Source organism: Triticum dicoccoides, chromosome 4A (genome assembly GCF_002162155.2).
Source record: "Triticum dicoccoides isolate Atlit2015 ecotype Zavitan chromosome 4A, WEW_v2.0, whole genome shotgun sequence".
Classification (NCBI taxonomy): Eukaryota; Viridiplantae; Streptophyta; class Magnoliopsida; order Poales; family Poaceae; genus Triticum; species Triticum dicoccoides.
The window spans coordinates 385,699,697-385,720,128 of NC_041386.1; the positions used below are offsets into that span (position 1 = coordinate 385,699,697).

At 49.8% G+C, this 20,432-nt stretch overlaps 1 protein-coding gene across 5 annotated transcripts in view; it reads right to left on the reverse strand.

Annotated features, from left to right (window-relative positions):
• Positions 1–3,560: 3,560 nt before the first annotated feature.
• LOC119285965 (ATP-dependent DNA helicase At3g02060, chloroplastic-like) overlaps positions 3,561–20,432 on the reverse strand; it is a 53,785-nt gene continuing 36,913 nt past the window's right edge. Inside the window, exons 11-16 of one of the 5 annotated variants that reach the window (XM_037565304.1) lie at positions 13,382–13,426; positions 13,002–13,172; positions 12,733–12,918; positions 4,336–4,506; positions 4,124–4,206; positions 3,561–4,032 (exon numbers count right to left, since the gene is read on the reverse strand). In XM_037565304.1, coding sequence (XP_037421201.1) covers positions 4,405–4,506; positions 12,733–12,918; positions 13,002–13,172; positions 13,382–13,426 — 504 coding nt within the window. In that variant the 3' untranslated portion in view covers positions 3,561–4,032; positions 4,124–4,206; positions 4,336–4,404. Of the gene's footprint in view, positions 4,033–4,123; positions 4,507–11,255; positions 12,007–12,732; positions 12,919–13,001; positions 13,173–13,381; positions 13,427–20,432 lie in introns of those variants that run through there. The other 4 variants (XM_037565305.1, XM_037565303.1, XM_037565302.1 and 1 more) reach the window with 4 other exon arrangements.

Consider the following 20,432-nt stretch of genomic DNA (forward strand, 5'->3'; position numbering starts at 1 on the left):
CAACAGCCAGGAGGACCTTGTAGTTTGCAGTAAAGGAGGGTCCGAGCATGCTTGTAATCAAAACATCATCGACGTGATCAAGCTTAGTCTCCTGGAGGCAAACAATTGTGGCCTTGCAATCTCGGACGAGGTCCCTCACGGCGTCGCGACGGGCAGGGGCATTTAGTCCATGCACATTCCAGCATATAAGTTTGACATTAGGTTGTGCCATATGAGGAAACAATAAGCACGCAGGACCTGAAAACTTGAGACAGTCGACGAGGATGCACACTGGGGTGCCGCTTTGTGAACATGAGGACACTAAGTTGCGTACAGTGGTTCTGAAGAACTCGAAAGGGGGCAGCAATGACTGAGTAGCGAACGACGACACACATGGTAGCAAAGCAGTACGTAGAGGAACTACACATTGTCAACTCCAGGTTCTTCAATGGTGGTGGCTTTCTTCTTTTCTGGCTTGGAGTTGGTCGCCTTAACATGCTTCGCGAGAGTCTCGATTGCCAGGATGACCGGAGCAGCGAGGGGCCTGTTGAACAGTGCCGCATAGGCCGTCTGCACCCCGGCATCCATCTCCGACTCCGGGTCGAGCAGGTTGCAGGCACGAGCAATCAACTCCTGGACCGCCGAACTGCCTTGCAGGGCTTGACGCGTCTTCTTTTGCGCGAGCCTCCCGCTCCTCCGTGGCGAGGAGAGGTTGACTCCTTTGGCTCCTTTGGTCCTGGGCGGTTTAGGCACCAGGGCAGGAAGCAGGGGCGCCACAGGGGGGGGCTGCCACGGAGTCCAGGAACCGGCGAAGCACACAGGGTGCGGGCGTGGTGCTGTTCTGGAGCGCCGCTGCGTCGCCGCCGTCTAGTGTCGTGTGGACAGGGGAGGCCGGAGTCAGAGTTGCCGCGGGTGTTGTGCTTAGGGCCCCAGCAGCGCCAAGGTCGGCAGTGGCGTGGCCACCGGCGTGCGCACAGGGGAGTCGCGTTCTGGTGACGGGTCGGTCATGGCCATCGGAGAGTGGGAAGGGGAACCATCATGGTTCATTGCCTTCAGGCTGGATAGGGGAGGCATGGCGCCAAAACCCGGAGGAGTGTCGTCGATGCAGAGCGCCTCGAGTGCATGGCCGACGCCAATGCATGCGCCACCGTCGGACCAGGCTTCCATCCCCACGGTCAAAGGCGTGGGCGTGCCGGCCTCCAGGGACGGCGAAGACGCCGAGCCGGCCCCCGCTGGAGTCGTGGCAGACGCGGCCGGCAGGGCGATTAGTTGACGCAGTTCAGACGCCTCGCGGAGCATCACAGCGCGAAGAGCCAGGCGCGCATCCGCCTCCTTGCCACCGAAGACTCGCCGGCCCTTTGCCTCGGCCAGCACCACCACCCCCATCTGCCGGAAGCAGCCCACGGCGGGGGAGGGATCGGTAGCGTGGCGCCTCCCGCCGTTGTCGCGCCGACCCCCCGACTGCCCGTCACGCCTTCGTGGGGAACGCGAGCGGGGACGCGGAACGGCTGCGTCATGCCTGCGCCCAGAACGCCGGTCGTCGTGCGCACTCAACTTGTCGTCGTCGTTTTCGCCCTCGTCATCACGCCGCCGCGGCCGCAGCTCGCGGCAGGCTCCATCGCCGCTGTCGCGGCCCCGGGGTGCACCCGGCGTCGTGGTGCCACGGGAGTCGAACTCCCCTGGGATGACGACGTCGTCAGTGGACACGGGCACATGGCCGTCGATGGTTCCGCGCTGGCATGTAGGAAACACGGATGTTGGTGGCGAGTATGGCATTTGGCGGCCGTCCTGCATCTCCATGTCAAGGGGAGCTGATGTGTAGTCTTCAACACGCAGGAGATGGATGATGATGCGAAAGGTGGCGCCGCGAAGGCAGCGTGCCGGCTGCCGCGCGGAGATGGTGACGCCGTCGGCGGCGCGCGAGGTGAAGGTCAGCCAGACCACCTTCGGGATCCTGCTCGGGCTGCTCGTCCATGCCCATAGACCGATGTCGCGCGTATCCGACATGGAGATGGAGCGCTCGTCCATGACGTCCAGCGCGCAAGTGCGGCCGATGACGCGCTCGATGATGGAGTGCGTCCAGGCGTAGGCAGGCACGCCGTCGAGGACGAGGCGCGCGCGGAATGGCATGGCTGCACCGAGCGCGTGCGCCAACGGCCGCCACGGCCTGATGAAGACGAGCGTGTCGTCTCCCATCCGGAGTCGGCCCCTGTCCAGAGCTCCTTGCGCTCGAACTTGAGGAGGAACTCCTCCGGGTAGTGGCTGCTGACGGCAACATCGCCCCGCCGCAGGCGAAGCCGGTCGCGTAACAGGCGCTCCACCAAGTCCGGTGCCAAGCGGCGAGGCGCGTCAACCGCCCAGGCAATGGCGGCCGTCTACTCCCAGGAGCGCCTGTCGCGGTCGATGTCGAAAGTGGCCGCAATGATGCAGGTGTCCTCCTCCGGCCTGGACTCCGGCGCGCCGAGGCCATGCTGCGCCATGTCGAGCGGGGGCGAGGCGGGGAAGCCTTGGTGGGGGGCGACAACGTCAGCCCAGGAACGGCCCGAGCTCGGCGTGCAGGTGGAGGGAGGGCGCGGCAGAGGCGGAGTGGGTGGCGTCGCGTCGCACACGGAGCAGAACCGGGCGCGGTGGCCAGAGCGGCCGCAGGTAAGGCAGCGTAGGGGCTCGCGGCAGGAGCGGACGCGGTGGTGCTTGCTTAGGCAGCAAAGACACCTCCCCCTCGTCTCCCTTAAGAAGTGCTGCCTCCTCTCCTCGGCCAGGCTGTCGCCGAGCCCGGCCGGACGCCCGTCGCGTCGGAGTAATGGCGCGTCCCTTCGTGGACGGCGCCTCGAGACCACCGTCGTCCAGGGCGCGGCGCGCCCATCCCCTCCTGTCGCGCCTTCTGGTGCGGCTTGAAAGTCGCCGCCATGAATGCCCCCCTGCAGGCGCAACCACCATGGAGCGGAGCCAGGGGGCCTTAAATGCGGCGCCAGACGAGGACGACGCGGCACAAGAGTCCGGTACGAAGCCCTCTGAGCCCACCAGCGAGTCGGGCACGTAGCCAGACGAGACCGGCGAAGCAGAGCGCGGGGGCGAAGTTGAGGCCGGCGTGTCGGAGTGAATCTGGATCTGGCTTACCGGGAGCTTGACGAGGCCTGACGCAGCGATGATGGAACCCTGGCGCTGGGAGAGGAACCAGGGGGCTTGTGGCGCAAGGATGGTGGGCTGGAAAGGAGCTGGGGCAGGTTGGCCGGCAGCAACGGCAACGGAGGTGGCGGCGGCAGGGCCGCCGAGCGCGTCGCGGGAGCAACGGCAACGGTCATTCTCAGTTCGTGTGATCCTCTATCGTTTATGGGATTATCTTCGATCACCTGGGCAGGGATTTCAAACTATAGACGATTTTAGAGACATTAGCAGTGCGGGAAGCATTGGCCCTTGCTGATGATTAATGCTAAAAATGATTAAGGTTTCATCGGACTGTCTTCAGGTAGTCAATGACTTAAAAGGCAATCACGGGAGATGCCCACGAAGCTATACTTAGGGAGGTCAGACTACATGCACAAGCTTTTGAGGAGTGCAATTTCAGTCATGAGAGCAGATCAAGAAATCATGAAGCTGATAGTCTAGTGAAATACTCTTTGTACTTAGACATAGGTAGACGTGTGTGGCTACTTGAGCCGCATGACACTGTAATCATACCTCTGGAACGAGTTAATCAATAAAGTTTTAGTTCCCCTAAAAAAAAGAGAAACCTACCCTTTGCTGAATCAAAGGGATCAAGTAATCAATCACTCAATCTCCCCACCTAATACAGCGCATTCTGATTACAAAACTATACGTTACCAGTCATGAACCCTATGCACCTGTTACTCGCAATGCTGGATTTTCTCCATCAGAAAGCCTCAGAAGAATCTTGGAGATCTTCTCTGCAATAAGAATCTGAACCAGAATTCTTTAACGCCATTGATGAACAGCATTTCAGGATATCAATTGTGCATCACACCAGCCACTGCTAGCTAAACGAAACTGTCAGTGGATGCAGAAATGTAGTTCACGCCTTTCCATTTGGGCATCCTGAAAATTTTCCCAAGGAAGTCAGATATTGAATGCCATATATGAAAGTACTGGGGACTGGAGGAGAATCTGGAGCTTTAAGGTAATATACCAGTTTATGTATAGGTATAATCTGTCACACTACATTTTCACAGATTTTCTTAACAATGTTGCATATTATTGGTACACATTTGCCTGAAGTGACAATACCAACACACCAATGGCTGATTAATTGCCTGAAGTGACAACACCAACAAAAGAAGAGACCGTCCCATGGCCAATTAATTGAAAAATCGACCGATTAATTGAATATCTGTGTCTTGCCTTTTCATTTTCTCGAACATGAATAGTTCATTCCAGGTTATAGTTCTTGTCCTTTTCCAATCAAAGAATCTAGTATCTCACAAGGGCTGGCATTATTGCATAGCAATCCGCTAAGCAATGAAATAGCCAGTTCAGAAGTAGTGTGTCTGGCAGATTGACCAGAAGTTCCGCCTACAAAATAGCAAACCTGTTAATAAGGTAATACCTGGAATAAAATATTTAAACTGGTAGAGTTAAATTCAAGTCCTGAGGTCCCAATCTTTGAGGCTCAAGCTACTTTCACGCCTGCACTTTAATCCTAGACAATAACCAATGTGAAAGGATCAAAACCATTTTTCTCAATGATTGACTGCTAAAAAAGATCCTAGATTTGTGCTACGCTAACATAGCCATGTATTCCTTCGAATACCACGACATACATCTACGACGGTCCAACTCACCTACGAATTAATACCCTCTGTCCTAATCCTTCAAAATCGCATGCACTTCTGTGGAATGTTAAGGCAAAGTTCTTGGTGCAGGTATCAATCAGGTTCATCAGGCAACGCTGCCGCCCCCCATGAGTGCCGTCTTTGTGTACTATGGCTGGACTGAAGCTTTTCCCTCGTAATAACTCCAGCGAACAATTAGGTAAGCTAAAAATTCATAACTCCCAACTCTTTTCTTTGTTCAGTGTTCACGAAGATGAAGCAATTTGGAAATCCGAAGAATCCTCAGTCTAGTTTTTTTTCGATTCACCAGCAGGTTACCATCATCAAGTCTTCAATTGATGACTCGGACTAGCACGAAACTATGTCTCCGGCCACGACAACACCAGTAACCATTTCTGCATCAACTTTGAGAACATCGATGTTCGGAATTTCCTCTCTGCCATTTTTCACCATTTTGAAACAGCTGGTATGTTCCTTTTTACTATAAAAAACAATATTTGATTATTCAAAATATTAGTACTAGGTCCGTAGTCAATACTTAGCACAATTAGGTGAAGCAGGTTGAGACATGATCATCACTGGCGACGACGCCGAGTACATTGCCTTTGTGAAGGCCCGTCTTAGTGAGCAGTTTCTTATGTCTGATCTTGGCCCTCTTCACAACTTTCTTGGGATCGAAGTCTCTTCTACCTCTTATGGCTTTTTTATTTCCCACAAAAAGTATATCCAGTATCTTCTTGCTCGTGCTGCTCTTACTGATGAGCGCATTGTTGAGACTCCCATGGAGCTCAATGTTCACCTCCGTGATACTGATGGTGACCCCTTGTCTGATCCGACACGTTATCGCCATCTTGTCGGGAGTCTTGTCTATCTAGCTGTCACTCGTTCGGATATCTCTTATCCGGTCCATATTCTGAGTCAATTTGTCTCTGCTCCCACTTTAGTTCACTATAGTCACCTTCTTCGTGTTTTCCGATATCTCCGGGGCACGATCTCTCACCGTATGTTCTTTCCTCGCTCCAGTTCCTTCCAGCTTCATGCCTATTCGGATGCTATTATTACTGTGTTTTTCTTGGTGGTTCTCTCATTGCCTGGAGGACCAAGAAACAGACTGCAGTTTCCGTTCAAGTGCAGAAGCTGAGTTGCGAGCTATGGCAATTTTGATGGCAGAGGTGACTTGGTTACGGGGGTTACTTCAGGACTTTGGTGTTTCTGTCACTACACCTACTCTGCTATTGTCTGACATTACAGGTGCTATTAGCATTGCGCATGCTCCTGTGAAGCATGAGCGCACCAAGCATATTGGTGTTGATGCTTTCTATGCGCGCGCTGGTGTGCAGGATCAGGTTATTGCTCTTCAATATGTGCCTTCCGAGTTACAGTTGGTGGATTTCTTTATGAAGGCCCAGACTAGACCGCAGCATGGCTTCTATCTCTGCAAACTCAGTGTTGTTTATCCACCACGAGTACTATTTATATAGCCATGTAGCCTTGTGTATTTACCCCGTTGTATAAGGGGGTTTCTGCATATCCTACACATGTATATATACTGGCCTATGGACGCATGGGAATACAAGTTGCATATTTCCTAACACTCCTCACCTTCGGCGTCGCCAATATCTTCGCCGGCACCCTCCCAATGGGTGTGTGATGCACTGCGAATTGGCTATTCCGCAGCCGATGTCGCCGTGATGGACCCGATCCCAGTGTCCGACCCTGCTTGCTTCATCACATCGTCATCTTTGTCAATGGCAAGCGAGCTAGATGCGGCACATGCTCTAGTTCGCGTGTCTTCGCTGGTCAGAGAGTTGTTGTGGCTTGATCCCCAATGTTGTGTTTCCGACGACAATGCTCGAAGAAGCGCTTGAGCTGGAGACTCGGACAATGTTTGAAGGGAGCAAGACGGCACGGGTGACGCGCAGGACGCCCACCGTGGCTTCATCGTCAGCATCGACGACGATCTCGTCCCATCGGCAAGTACATTTGAATTCTCTAGCTCCCTCGATCGGGCAGATGGCCAAGCACATCCCAAGCTTGATGGTTTCTCAGGTAGGGCAAACGGCCTAGCCCACGCCTCCTCTGCTAGCCGAGTTGCAGGGTAGAAGCCCCAACTTAACTTCGCCTCATTGGTCGCATCTGATGTGGGTCAACAGGAGGCATGTGCGCATCGCCAGCGACCATGTTGTTCATCACTGGAGTTTAGCACGCCATGTAGAGGTCGAGCTCCGTCTGTCGTGAGATTATTGAGCTTTAAGCCCATTTCACTATTTCCAATAATTCCTAGGAAACCCCATAGGCCAATGTGGCCCATTCATGCATGAAGGGAGTGTAGAAAGTTTAGTCACATTCCGGTTCCGGAGAGTGTTGGACCAACATATAAGGTTGGTTGCCTCACACACCGTTAAGAGCTTGAGAAGAGGACACACATGCGCGCTCCTCCGCCGCCTGCCTCACCACGCCTCGCATGGGCATCGTGTTTCGTGATTGAAGAGCCATGCTAGGACCTGTACCACGTGTGCGCGCTGCCTTCTTTTTGTCACGCAAGAAACAAATTGAAACATTTTGCACTAATGGAAAACTAAACTGAACAATTATTGGGATGTTTCTCTCCATCTCCTCATTAGTACTTTTAGTTCCGTTTTCAGACTATTAGAGGCCGCTTCCCTTCCATAGACAGCCACTTCGTCTTCTATGTGTCAGCCTCGTTCCAGAGCCTGCCTACTGCTTTCCCATCTCACTTCACAGCGTGCACCACAAAGTGAGACAGCAGCCCTCTTGTGATCCTATACGAGAGAGGAGCGATCAAATCTTTGGGGAGTGCTCTCGCGGGATTGTTGGATTCTTCTCTACAGTGCTTGTGCACGACTACTACCCCGATGCTGGCAACCTCTTCAGCAACATGGTTACCGATGTGTCCGACTCTTCTTCTACCGCACTTGTTCTTTCCCTTATGCTAAGGATTGCTTCTGGATTATTTGTACTAGCAATTGATCTGGACATTGTGCTTTTATCGTACATGCCTGATTATATGTCTAGCAATTTTGCTCGTTCAGTTGTACATGCTTTTATCTTTTTATCTGTTTAATCTGTTTATCATGATTTATGTATCGCATTTTTGGATTAATTTGAAGGGGAACCTTGGCGCAGCGGTAAAGATGTTTAATCTGTTTACCATGAGGTCCTTGTGACCATGAGGTCACGGGTTCGAGTCCTGGAAACAGCCTCTTGCAGAAATGTAGGGAAAGGCTGCGTACTATAGACCCAAAATGGTCGGACCCTTCCCCGGATCCTGCACAAGCCAGAGCTACGTGCACCGGGCTGCCCTTTTTTATTTTTGGATTAATTTATATAGAAAATTGCTCAAATATTCAACATCTGTAATGGTAGATCGTCGAGCTCACGCATCGGTGCTCATGTCAGATCAGGTATCTGCAGATGCCAGCGATGGTCGTGGGCGGTGGGCCCTTCCTCACATGGCTCCCGACATAGATGGACAAGGGGGTCACGGTGACAAGTACATTGACGGCTCTCAGAGTGGCTGCTATGGCCCTCGTGGGGGCTTAAATGGCCAGGGAGACCATAGTAACAACGATGATGCTCCCATGATCGCGGCGTGGGTTACAGTGGCCATAGCACCAGCTACCAACAACAGCGGGGCGAGTTCTACAGCGATGGAAGTTACCCGGAGGACGAGGTGACAGACTCACGCTCTGCGGTGTAGGCTACACGACAAGGCAGAGGTGGCCACTCCAATGAGAGTACTGCCTATGCCGTTGGTTGCAGGGTAAACAACGGAGGCGGCGGCTACAATGGCTATGATGGTAGCCGAGGTGGCGGGTGTGACCCCGGAAACTTAAACCGCTCGAGTTCGACACCACTATTGATAGCTACGTTCGTTGTGGCAACCCTGGCGCATACCTGGGCTATGGATTTGTCGGTTAGTTGATTCTCGAAAAGTAGTCCAACCAACTAAACTGAAGCTGGAGAAAAAGTACCGGTCATACAAAGAACCAAAGGCGCCGACTTGAATTTATATATATATATATACCCCGCAAAAAAAGAATCTACACACACACACACACACACACACACACACACCGTATCTTTTAGCTGGCCCTTCTATCTCTCAAAGTTATAGCTTCAGTTTGATTATCAAATATCAGTTATTATGGAGTATGGGAATAAATGTTGCAGTTGCTTGTGTGGACTATAAAAGTCTTGTCAAGAGCAGTCTTGTCAAGGGGAGCATTTTCCCAATTTGGAATACTAAATTGTATTGTGATGATATAGATCTAAGATAATCCGATCTCTTGGATTTGTGAATCCTTGATAATAAAGGGTTGGCCAAACCGTTTGATAACTTAATTATGCTATGGCCAGCAAGAATGGAAAGTTTATAGTCTGATGATAGTCATTGCTGATGATCAAATTCTTAATCAGAATTGTGCCCTTTTTGTCTGATCATGCAAGTGTGCTGTGTGGCTATGTCATTTGTGTAGTCAGAAGAGTTGGAGAACGAGCAGGCTTTGGTACAAATGGCACCTTTGACTTGTCATACCTTTGACTTATGATGTGATACCAGTTTATGAACTCATTTCTCCTTATATTGTCTTAAGGATCTGTCTTCACTTTCTACTTTTCCCTGATCAAGAAATTTTTTCGGATGCTGGTTTGTACTAACTTTAGTACAAAATTGAGTCATCTATTTTGGAACGGAGGGAGTATGTATTAACTTTGATCACAACCTTAATGCAGTAAAAGCTGGTTATGTACACAAGTTTATCTCCCTTGCAAAGGAAACATACATCTAATGTTCACAGTTATGTTGTCTTTTTGTTAATTGTAATTTCTTCATCTGTTTTTATGTAGGTAACTAAGAAGAAAAACTCGAGCAACACTTTAGGTGCACAGACACATGACAGCACATAACTTGCTGAACCTGAATAGTTGAACAAGGTATTGCACTCACCATCCGTGATTTGAATGGATTTATGGAACAGGTTGTAAAATTATATTACCTGCATTATAAGAGTACTAGCACAAATGCCCGTGCGTTGCAACGGGAGAAACAAACTCTCGCACACCCTAGCGAGCAATCCATGTTGTCACTTCTCCTCTTTGGCATCATTGTCGATGGTGGTCACTTGTGTAACTATTTACGAAAAAGGTTATCAATCCCTATGCGGTGAGCTAGGTCATTACACTCTACCATGCCGATTTCATGAGTCCCTCCCTACACTAACTTGCAATTCTTTGTGCGTGGCAACCGTCACATTCACTTCATGTGGTTCAACACCAATCATGTCTTTACATGTCATGCGGTGCATTTCCTTGTTTACCACACACAATAATAATTTTATTGACCACAGACAATAATAATTATTAGTGTAAATAATGTTAAGGTATGAGGTTATCAACTTGCCGACCGAACATAAGCTGCATACACCTTTTCTTTCTGCTCATATTTGTGAGCAAACTGGACCAACTTCTTGAGGCGGCTTATTAATTTCAGTTCATAGACATATATAAATTGGTCCGACGAGTTATAAGAAAGCGAGTTGGGATAATTCAATAACCGAACTAATTAATTTCTGTGTTAGTTAATTGCATGCCATGTCTGGGTAATTCCTTTGCGCAATATTTTTTAGAAAAATCTCCTTCCTTATCTGATCACGCCCCGGTAGTATTTCGTCTTAGGATATTCTCTTTCCTCATCTGATCACGCCACCATGGTATTCCTTCCTTTTTCCGAAACTCTCCTTTTCTTCTTTGTACCCACTGGTATTATAATTCCTTAGGGTCATTATTATTCTCTCCTTCCTTATTTAAGCCCGCTGATCACGTCACACATTTAAGAACAAAAAAAAAGATCACGTCACACATCCCATCCCATTAAATCTAAGCCACATATGTCAGCCCACCTTTGTTTCGTACTTCTCAAGGCTGCTTACTGATCTTGAATCACAAACAAATATAAATTGGGAGTAGAACATGTAAAGCAGCGAGGTTGTACTATTTAATAAGGGAACAATCCTGGTATTTCACACAATGATGTCCTAGCATGATTGGTTGCGTCCTTTGGTCTTGACATGCAACGTCTGGAGTTCGATTGCTCGTGAAGACGCTTTTTTTTTTGTCTGGGCTGGCTCCATGTAATATTTCTGCCTAGGCCGATTTTGTTGTTGTTATGTGCTAGTAGAGTAGGCCCAATAGCTAAAGCTCCGGCCAAGGCCCAGCGAGGCGATCCAGATGCAAAGTTGGATCGAGACTTCTGTAATTACCGTGACGGAACGTACGTGAACGTGAAAATCAACAAAGCGAGCGTACGTGGAAAAAACTTTTAAGCGGGACGAAACCAAGAATATCACCTCCCTTTAATAGTAGGTATAGATTATCCAACAACAAAAAAGGGGCAGCCCGGTGCACGTAGCTCCCGCTTGTGTAGGGTCCGGGGAAGGGTCCGACCACTTTTGGTCTTTTCTACCCAGCCTTTCCCTGCATTTCTGCAAGGCAACAGCTTTACCGCTGCGCCAAGGCTCTCCTTCAAGAGTATTATCGAACAATACAGAGTAAAATTATATGTGGACAAGTTGAGGATACTGCACGTGGAAGAGCTTGGCGGCCGATTCAACACCAGTTGTGCATAGGTTACAACTTGCAGGATGGGAAGCACAAGAGTGGATACGATTGGATGGGATCTTGAAGAAAAATTACGAGTGAGTTCGGCATGATCCTCATGGTTCCCTGCATCAATCCTTGAAGAAGCCATCAGAGAACAAGAGAGATTACTTCGCTTCAACTCCAGCTCACTGGTGATTTGAAGGATTTGCCTCTTCTTCGGGCTATGTTAAGGCCAATGTCGCTGATTGATGAGCTTCAGCCTCCAGGTCGCTAATTTGTTCTGTTTCCGCCTGGTTAATTCATCTGTTCTTGTTTGTATTAGTGGTAGATTTTTTATGGATTTGTATGTGTTAGTAAATGATTAAGAGATGTGGCATTCAGCCATGTATTCTGGATGCATTGGCACGCTCAGCCATGTATATTTCCCTCCAGTTTAAATGTTGTCCTAGTATTACGAGAACAATCGGTATTTCTGATAGTATTACAATTTGTTTTTTCAAGGAAAAACACGTTTGGAGAGAGGAAAGGGAGACAACCGTCCAATGCTCATTAAGTAGGTGTGGAGCACAGATGGGAGCAAAACCAATGAGCATGCAAGCCATGTCCAGCGTTTACAGTCCTTTTCAGGGGGAAATGAAGTATATGCATAAAACATGAGACCAAAAGAGAACATGTCAAATAATATGCAACAAATTAACCGTACAACACTGGCAATATAGAAGAACTTATGGGTATATGGAGTCAATGTGCTATCGCGTGTCAGCAACCAATTATTTTCACTTATTTAGTACTCCTTCCGTTCCAAACTATAAGGTGTATTACTGTTTTCAAGAAATCAAACTTTTCTATGTTTGACCAAATTTTCTATGGAAAAAATATCAGCAACTTGGTCAAGCATAGAAGAGTTTGACTTTTTGAAAAAAATAATACCTTATATTTCGGAACAGAGGGAGCATTATTCAATGGATTCCTGGACATGAAACTATTAAGCATTGTGGATTTTAATCCGTTATGTAAAAGCATTGTAGACTAATTCATTATGTATGAACCTAGCAGACCAACATTTTTCACAGTGATTCCTTCAAGTGGGGTTTCTCACATACTACTCCGTATTACTCCCTCCGTTCCCAAATATAAGTCTTCTTAGAGATTCCAACAAGTGACTACATACGGAGCAAAATGAGTGAATCTACACTCTAGAATATGTCTACATACATCCGTATGTTGTAGTCTATTTGAAATGTCTAAAAGGACTTATATTTAGGAACGGAGGGAGTACATACCATTGTCCCTAGCACACCGTTACTTTTCACAGCGGATCTATGTGGAGACTGTTGATATTTACCTTAATTTCCTTTCCAGTGAATGACAAAGAATTGCGATGCGTCTCAGAAGCCATGGTTTCTTCCATGAGCCTAAAAACTTTCCTGCTCATGTTTGTTTTCATGATGATCATTTTGCCAGATGGATATATCCGGCTGATACCAAGATCTGCTGCCATCCGCCTTACATAGAGCTTTTTTAATAGCAACTACACAAAAAAGAAGGGCATCAAGACAAAAAGTTAACATCATCAACACTTAATATCCACATGAAATTTTAGCAACAGCAGACCTCCATATCACGGGGCTCCTTCCCATACCGTCGACGGAGATCTTCTGTGAATTGCATTAAGTTCCATATATCTTGTTCTGCAGCTTGCGCTGCTTCATTGAGCAATTCAACAGGATTTTCAAGATAACTTATGTATTCAGAAGAGAGATGCGGAGAAATGTTAATGTCCAGCTGTGGAAAGAATATAACAAATCAGATGTACTCCCTCCGTAAAGAAATATAAGAGTGTGTAGATCACTAAAGTAGTCATCTAAACGCTCTTATATTTCTTTACAGAGGGAGTAACATTCATGAATGCAAGAAGGTAAAATCATTTGAATGAAATTAGTCATGATTACATGAAGCTATTTAACACAACAAATGAGATTTTTTAGGTTTACCTGAACATCTTTATAAGGAATGGGTTTAAGACGAAATTGATCGACCTAAAAGCAGAAAAAAAATTGTCAAGATTCAAAATAATCACATCATGAAACACCATGACAAAAAAAATAGAAGGAAATTTGGCTCACAGAATGAGTTAAATATCTTTAAACTAAAAATACTGAAATACAAATACATTGCACGCACAATGATGGCAAAGATGGAAATGCATTGGTTTTCCTCCGATGAATAACTACAAGACATAAAGCTCACCATGATATAGACCCAATGAATGAGACACTAATAAACATTATGTGATGTATATGCGCCACAAGAAACCGCAAGGAAATATATAACCATGTGACGACTACCCCAATAAGCATCGTAACACAGCACCAGGTGAACTGTTGTCTTATAGCCCAGGAGATTAACACAAGGGTGGTGAACAAAAGAAGAACACACACGCAGGAATTTTTCTGGTGCTCGGCTGATGCCTTTTAGCCAGAGTGTTTTCCTCTCTTCACATACTAACCAACCTGGTTACATGGCTTTATATAACTCACGTGCACGCACACACATGGTCAAGCCCACAACTGCTTGATCCACTTCTCTCTCAGGCTAGCTACACACACACGTCCGGCGCTTGCACGGCTTCTCCTCAATGGCAACACGACTCGGCCAAACAAACTGTATGCATGCAGCCTCACACCAACACAGCCTGACCACACTAATACATGTGCACGTAGGCCACGTCTCTCCACATGCACTAGTCTCTTGGTCACCTAATACATACGTACATGACTAAGTCTGACTAAAGCAAAGTCACGCCCACTCATCTCCTGGCTTTCCAATCCACTCGCATGCACTCACTCTATCTCTGTGCTGCTGATTCAGCTGCTACACCATGTTGCCGAGCATGCAACTAACCATAACTTAGTAACACTGATGCAACTCTACATGGCTATGACACCATACAACAAATTAAACATGATCTAATCCTATACGCCTAACACCAATAACAAGATCAATTCCAACATGAACTAGCGGTTTAGCACCACCGATGTAAATACATAAATACATATATGGGTAGTAGAATAATAGCTTGTATTATGAACAGCCTTTACATAACCGGATATGGCTTATAAAATGTGCCAAGACTTGGACGGTGAATAGTGCAAAGAAATGGTTCAGTTTTTGTGTTGGTTATCTAAGAGGATATAAAAATAAACTGATTGCCAAATCCACTAGGCAGCATGGAACAACGATGATCATAGAAGGAGAAAGTCCCACTTTACTCCATGGAACTATCAACGAGGGGTACTTGACACCTAACTATTTTCCATCTCACTTAACCCCACTTCCAACACCAGTTCACTCTACCGACTATAATGGTTTTCTGAAGGTAGTAGCGCCCACGAACACAAAGTGCCTTTGGGGCCACCACAGGCAGCCTCGCTGTCCTAACCAGTGAGGGGGTCCGAGAACAAGGGATAGATGCATGCTTGGATTCACCTTTCTAGTTGGAGAATGCACACTAAATTCTATGGCCCATCAGCAAAGAGCATGTTGATGTAGTATCAGATGCTTGGATCAACGTGAGCATGAGATCACATGCTCGACAAAAAAATAAGCGGCGACATATAACAGATTTTGCGAGGGAGATATGGGAGTTGGAGAGGACGAAAGGATGATGCAGCTGACACATGCAAAACCAGGTTCAGTGGCTGCTACAAGGGCACCTTAGAAATCATTGTAAAAGGTGAAGTGATACAGTTTTAAAAGTTGAGGTGGTTAGGTGAGACACTAAATGGACTAAATGGTAAAACGCTCCTTATGAATAGTTTGAGGGACTAAACTGGACTTTTTCCATAACAGAACAAGTAGGTAGCTTTTGTGATAGTGGAAAGCAATATATCATATATCATATATAACTAAACAGATGATCCCCACTAACTTATTTATCTCAACATGCAAGCATGCCACCTCAACATGCAACCATGTATGGGAAAAGGCGCACCTCAAAATCCAACCATGCATGGAAAAGATCCACCTCAACATGCAACCATGCATGGTGTTGAACATATGGTTTTGCATGTATATTGTATATCCTGGCCCACCTCCTAGTCTTTCGAGTAGAGGTTGAGGCCCACATTATACACCATATATACGTGCATATGCACCCAATCAATACTATCGTGAGTTGCATTGCCAAACCTCTCTTCTACATGGTATCATACCTCTTGATCCTCCCCTAACCCTAAGCCGCCGCCGCCGCGTCCCTCCCAACCGACGCCGCCGCTGCCTCGTGTCGCGACCCCACCCACCTCCCGCTTCCGCCTCCCTCCTAGCCGCGCCGCCTAACCCTAGCCGCGCTGCACCTCCCCTGCAGCGCCCCTCTCCACCCGCACCTCCTCTCCACCCGCAGCCGCCGCCACCCAATCCTACGCCGCCGCCCCGTCATGGACTCCCCGGGATCCACCACCACCAACAGCTCCAACCCCTTCGCCGGTCCTGCACCCTCCGCCGCCGCCATCCGTGAGCTCAACATCGAGGCCGGCGTTCCCGTCTGCCTCAACTCCTCCAGCTCCTCATACTACGCGTGGAAGACCTACTTCAGCCTTGTCTTCCGCAAGTATTACCTCACCGAGCACATCGATGGCTCCATCGACCGCGAGTACATGAAGGGCGACCCGGAGTGGTCCGCCATCGAGGCCTCTCTCATCCGATGGTTCTACCAAACCGTCTCGAAGGACATCTTCCACACGGTCGTCGCGGAGGATGACGATGCTTGCGCCGTGTGGAACAAGATCAACACGCTCTTCACCGACAACAAACTTCAGCACCTCATTTTCTTGCAGCAAGAGTTCTTCGGGTGCCATCAGGATGACTCCACCATCGATGACTACTGCATGCGGCTCAACATGCTCGCCAATGAACTTCGTGACATTGGCGCGAAAGTTTTCGACAAGCTCATGCTTAGCACTCTCACCACCGGTCTCAATGAGGACTTCGGCAACGCCGCTTCTAACCTCACCTTGTTGCCTGAGCCTACCTTACAGACCGTCGTCGCGTACTTGAAGCTAGAGGAACGGCGGATGAAGAAGGTCAAGCAGCGGGTGCAGCACACCGCCCTCGCCGTGGGCACCACCCGTGGCGGCTCCGCTCAGCCGGCGCCACCACCACCCCAGCCGCGGCCCCCTGTGCCGCCGGGCTACTTCCCGCTGCCCCCCGCGTCCCCCACGCCCCAACCGCAACAAGGCAGGGACGGCCGATGCCAGCAGCAGCAGCCGCAGGGCTCCGGGGGTCGTCTAGCTTCCCGCAGCCGTCGCCGCCCTAGGCCATTGGGCAGAACCCCTGGACGGGGGTGGTACACGCGTACCACATGCCCGTCCCGCGGGCCCCCGTGTCGGGACTTCTCGGCCCCCGACCCGCGGGCCACCAGGCATTCTTCGGTGCCCCGCAGCAGCCCGCCGGCTACTCTGCCCCGCCCGCCCCGTCGCTCTTCGGTGGCTACGGACAGCCCACTCAGGTGCAGCCCTACGGGGCCTTCCCCACACCGCAGGTCCCCCCGCCATGGGACCCCGCCCTATTGGCCGCACTGCACTCGGCACCACCTCCGAGCAACTATGGCGGGGAAGGCGATTGGTACATGGACTCGGGCGCCACCGCTCACATGACATCTCATCCCGGTAACCTCACCTCCTCCACTTCCGTTAACACTCCCACTCGTATCACCGTTGGTAATGGTTCATCTCTACCCATCACCCATGTCGGTCGCACTAATTTTCCTTCTACATCCACACCAATCACTATGTCTAATGTTCTTGTTTCACCTGACTTAGTTACGAACCTTGTTTCTGTTCGTCGTCTTGCACGTGAGAATCCCGTTATCGTTGAATTTGACGATGTTGGTTTTTCTATGAAGGACGCCCGTACCCGGATGGTACTTCACCGATGTGACAGCCCTGATGAGCTCTACCCCGTGCACCCCGGTGCCACCTCCACCACTCCAGTTGCTCTTGCCGCCGGCGTCAACCTATGGCACGCTCGTTTGGGTCATCCCAACCCCACCGTTTTACGTCAAATTCTTAGGAGTTTTTCTTTCTCATGTAATAAGATTGATGATCATACTTGTGAGGCTTGTCGTCTAGGCAAGCACGTTCATCTTCCTTTTAGTGCGTCCACAACTATTTCCACTTTTCCATTTCAGTTACTTCATAGTGATGTTTGGACATCTCCAGTTGCAAGCAATACCGGCTACCTATACTATTGGGTGATTTTAGATGATTACTCTCATTATGTGTGGACTTTTCCCCTTCGTCGCAAATCTGATGTCTTTGCCACACTCAGAACATCTACAGCCGCGCCCCCAACAGGCCCCCCCAGGCGACTTTTTCCGCGCCGGCGCAGAAAAAACGCCCCAGTCGCGCCCCCAGGACGCCGAAATTCGCCGGCTCGGCCCGTTTTTGGGCCCGACGATCGCAGACCGAACCCGGCGCACTGGGGGCACTCGGGGCTCCGGCGCAAGAGAAAAACACGTCTGGCCCACACCGTCAGGCGAAAAGTCAAGTCTATCTTCCAGATTCGCCTCCCAGCCCCCGCGCGCTCGGCCGCCAACCGGCTGATCCCGGCGCCGCCCATCGCCCGCCACCGCTAGATAGCCCACCCCCGCCGGAAAAAGAGCAGAGGTTTCGCCGACGCAGCCTCTCCACCACCGGCTGGGCGATTTTTCCGGCATTTCCGACTGCAGAGGGGCAGTGTAGCGGCGCCCACCACGCCCGCAAGGTGTTCGGCGATTTGCCTGCCTCGGCAAAGGACTCGGACGACAAGGAAGCGCTCGCTGCGCTGCTGGAGGAGGAAGCCGAGGCCGACATCCAGGAAGAGGAACATCTCATGGTCCTCGCCGCCCTCGCCGGCTTGCTGGCAAGCAATGAAAAGCCGCGGCAAGGTGGCTCGGCGCCGGGGCGGATGAAAGTAAAGAACCGCATCGTCTCGAAGGCTACTGCATGCTCTACTCCGACTACTTCGCCGGCGCTCCACTGCACGGCGACAAAACATTTCGCCGCCGTTATCTGATGAGTCGAAAGCTTTTCCTCAAGATTGTGAATTCCATCCGAGAGTTCGACAGCTACTTCAAGTGCAAGAAGGATTGCACCGGCAAACTTGGTTTCACCTCAATCCAGAAGTGCACGACAGCGATGAGGATGCTTGCATACAGAGCTCCCGGTGATTCACTCGACGACTATGGGCACATGGCCGAGTACACCACCATTGAGTGTTTCTACAAGTTCTGTCGGGCAGTGGTGGCAGTGTTTGGACCGCAATACTTGCGAACACCCAATGCGGAAGACACTGCTTGGATCCTAGAACAGAATGCAGCAAGAGGATTTCCTGGGATGCTTGGAAGCATCGACTGCATGCATTGGAAATGGAAGAACTACTCATTTGCTTGGCAAGGGATGTACAAAGACGCCAAAGGTGGTTGCAGTGTGGTACTTGAGGCGGTGGCCACACAGGACCTCTAGATTTGGCACTCCTTTGGTATGCCAGGAACTCACAATCACATCAACGTGCTGAAGTGCTCCCCTGTCTTTGCCAAGCTTGTTGAAGGTCATTCTCCTCCGGTGAACTTCGAGGTCAATGGGCGGCACTACAACAAGGGGTACTACCTAGCTGATGGCATGTATCCGAGATGGTCTACATTTGTGAAGACTATCTCAAACGCTTTGTCAGGAGGCAAGAAGTCCCACTTTGCCAAGGTGCAGGAGGCTTGCAGGAAGGATGTGGAGCGGGCATTTGGTGTGCTCCAATCTCGATTTGCTGTTGTCCGGTACCCTGCTCAGACCTAGTCGAAAGATCAAATGTGGGAGATCATGATTTGTTGTGTCATCTTGCACAACATGATCATCGAGAGCGAGCAGGAAGAGCCAGTGTTTGACACTAAACCATACTACAGGCAGGGTCCTCTAGCCGAAGTTGATCACCAGCTACCGGCAACCTGGACTGCCTACCTTAGTATGCGTCAGGAGATCCGAGACCCACAAGTGTATCATCAATTGCAGCAGGATCTAGTGGAGCACCTATGGAGGATAAAGGGCAACGCCTAGCTCGACGTGTGATGAAATATGGAGTTTTTATTTGTTGAACTATATAATTTGTATTGAACTATTTGTCGTTGCACTATTTTGCTGAATTATTTGATTTTCTGTGATGAACTATGTGATAAAAAAATTATTTATGTTGACAATTCAACGCCGAACCATGCCGAACCACGCCAAATATGGGCCGTTTCTCATTGATATCGGACCATTTTTCTATTTATCTGGGCTGAAAAGCGACCGCGAATGGGCCGATATCGGTGCCTGGGAGTGACCTGGGGGGCACCGACTGGATGCCCAACCGCCCCCAGCGCCGATTCTACCGCTGGCTCGCCCCCAGGCGGCAATTTTTATGCCTCCTAGGGGGGCCAACGGCTGGAGATGCTCCCACGGCTTTTTACTCCTACGTCACCACACAGTTCGGTCGCCCTATTTTTGCAATCCAAACAGATAAAGGGAAAGAGTTTGATATGTTGTTGTTCGAGGTCTTCTCGCCTCCCACAGCGCCATCTTCCGCCTAACCTGCCCTTACACGTCACAACAGAACGGTCGCGCTGAGCGCATACTCCGCACTCTTAATGACTTCGTTCGTACGTTGCTCTTTCACTCCAACGTACCTCCCAGATTTTGGCCTGACCCTCTCGCCACCGCTACCCTCCTTAACATCCGTCCGTGTCGTCCTCGTTGGAACTACGGCCATCATCACCTTCTCTTTGGTGCGCCCCCGTCCTATGACGGGCTCCGCATCTTCGGTTGTCTCTACTATCCTAGCACCGCATCCACCACCCCACACAAACTTGCACCACGATCACTCCCGTGTATCTTCCTTGGCTATCCCTCCAACACCAAAGGTTACCGGTGTTATGACCCTGTCTCCCACCATGTGCACACCTCACAGCATGTGTACTTTGATGAGTCGGTGTTTCCCTTTCACCAGGTACCCCCGTCTACATCGCCTATGGCGCCGCCC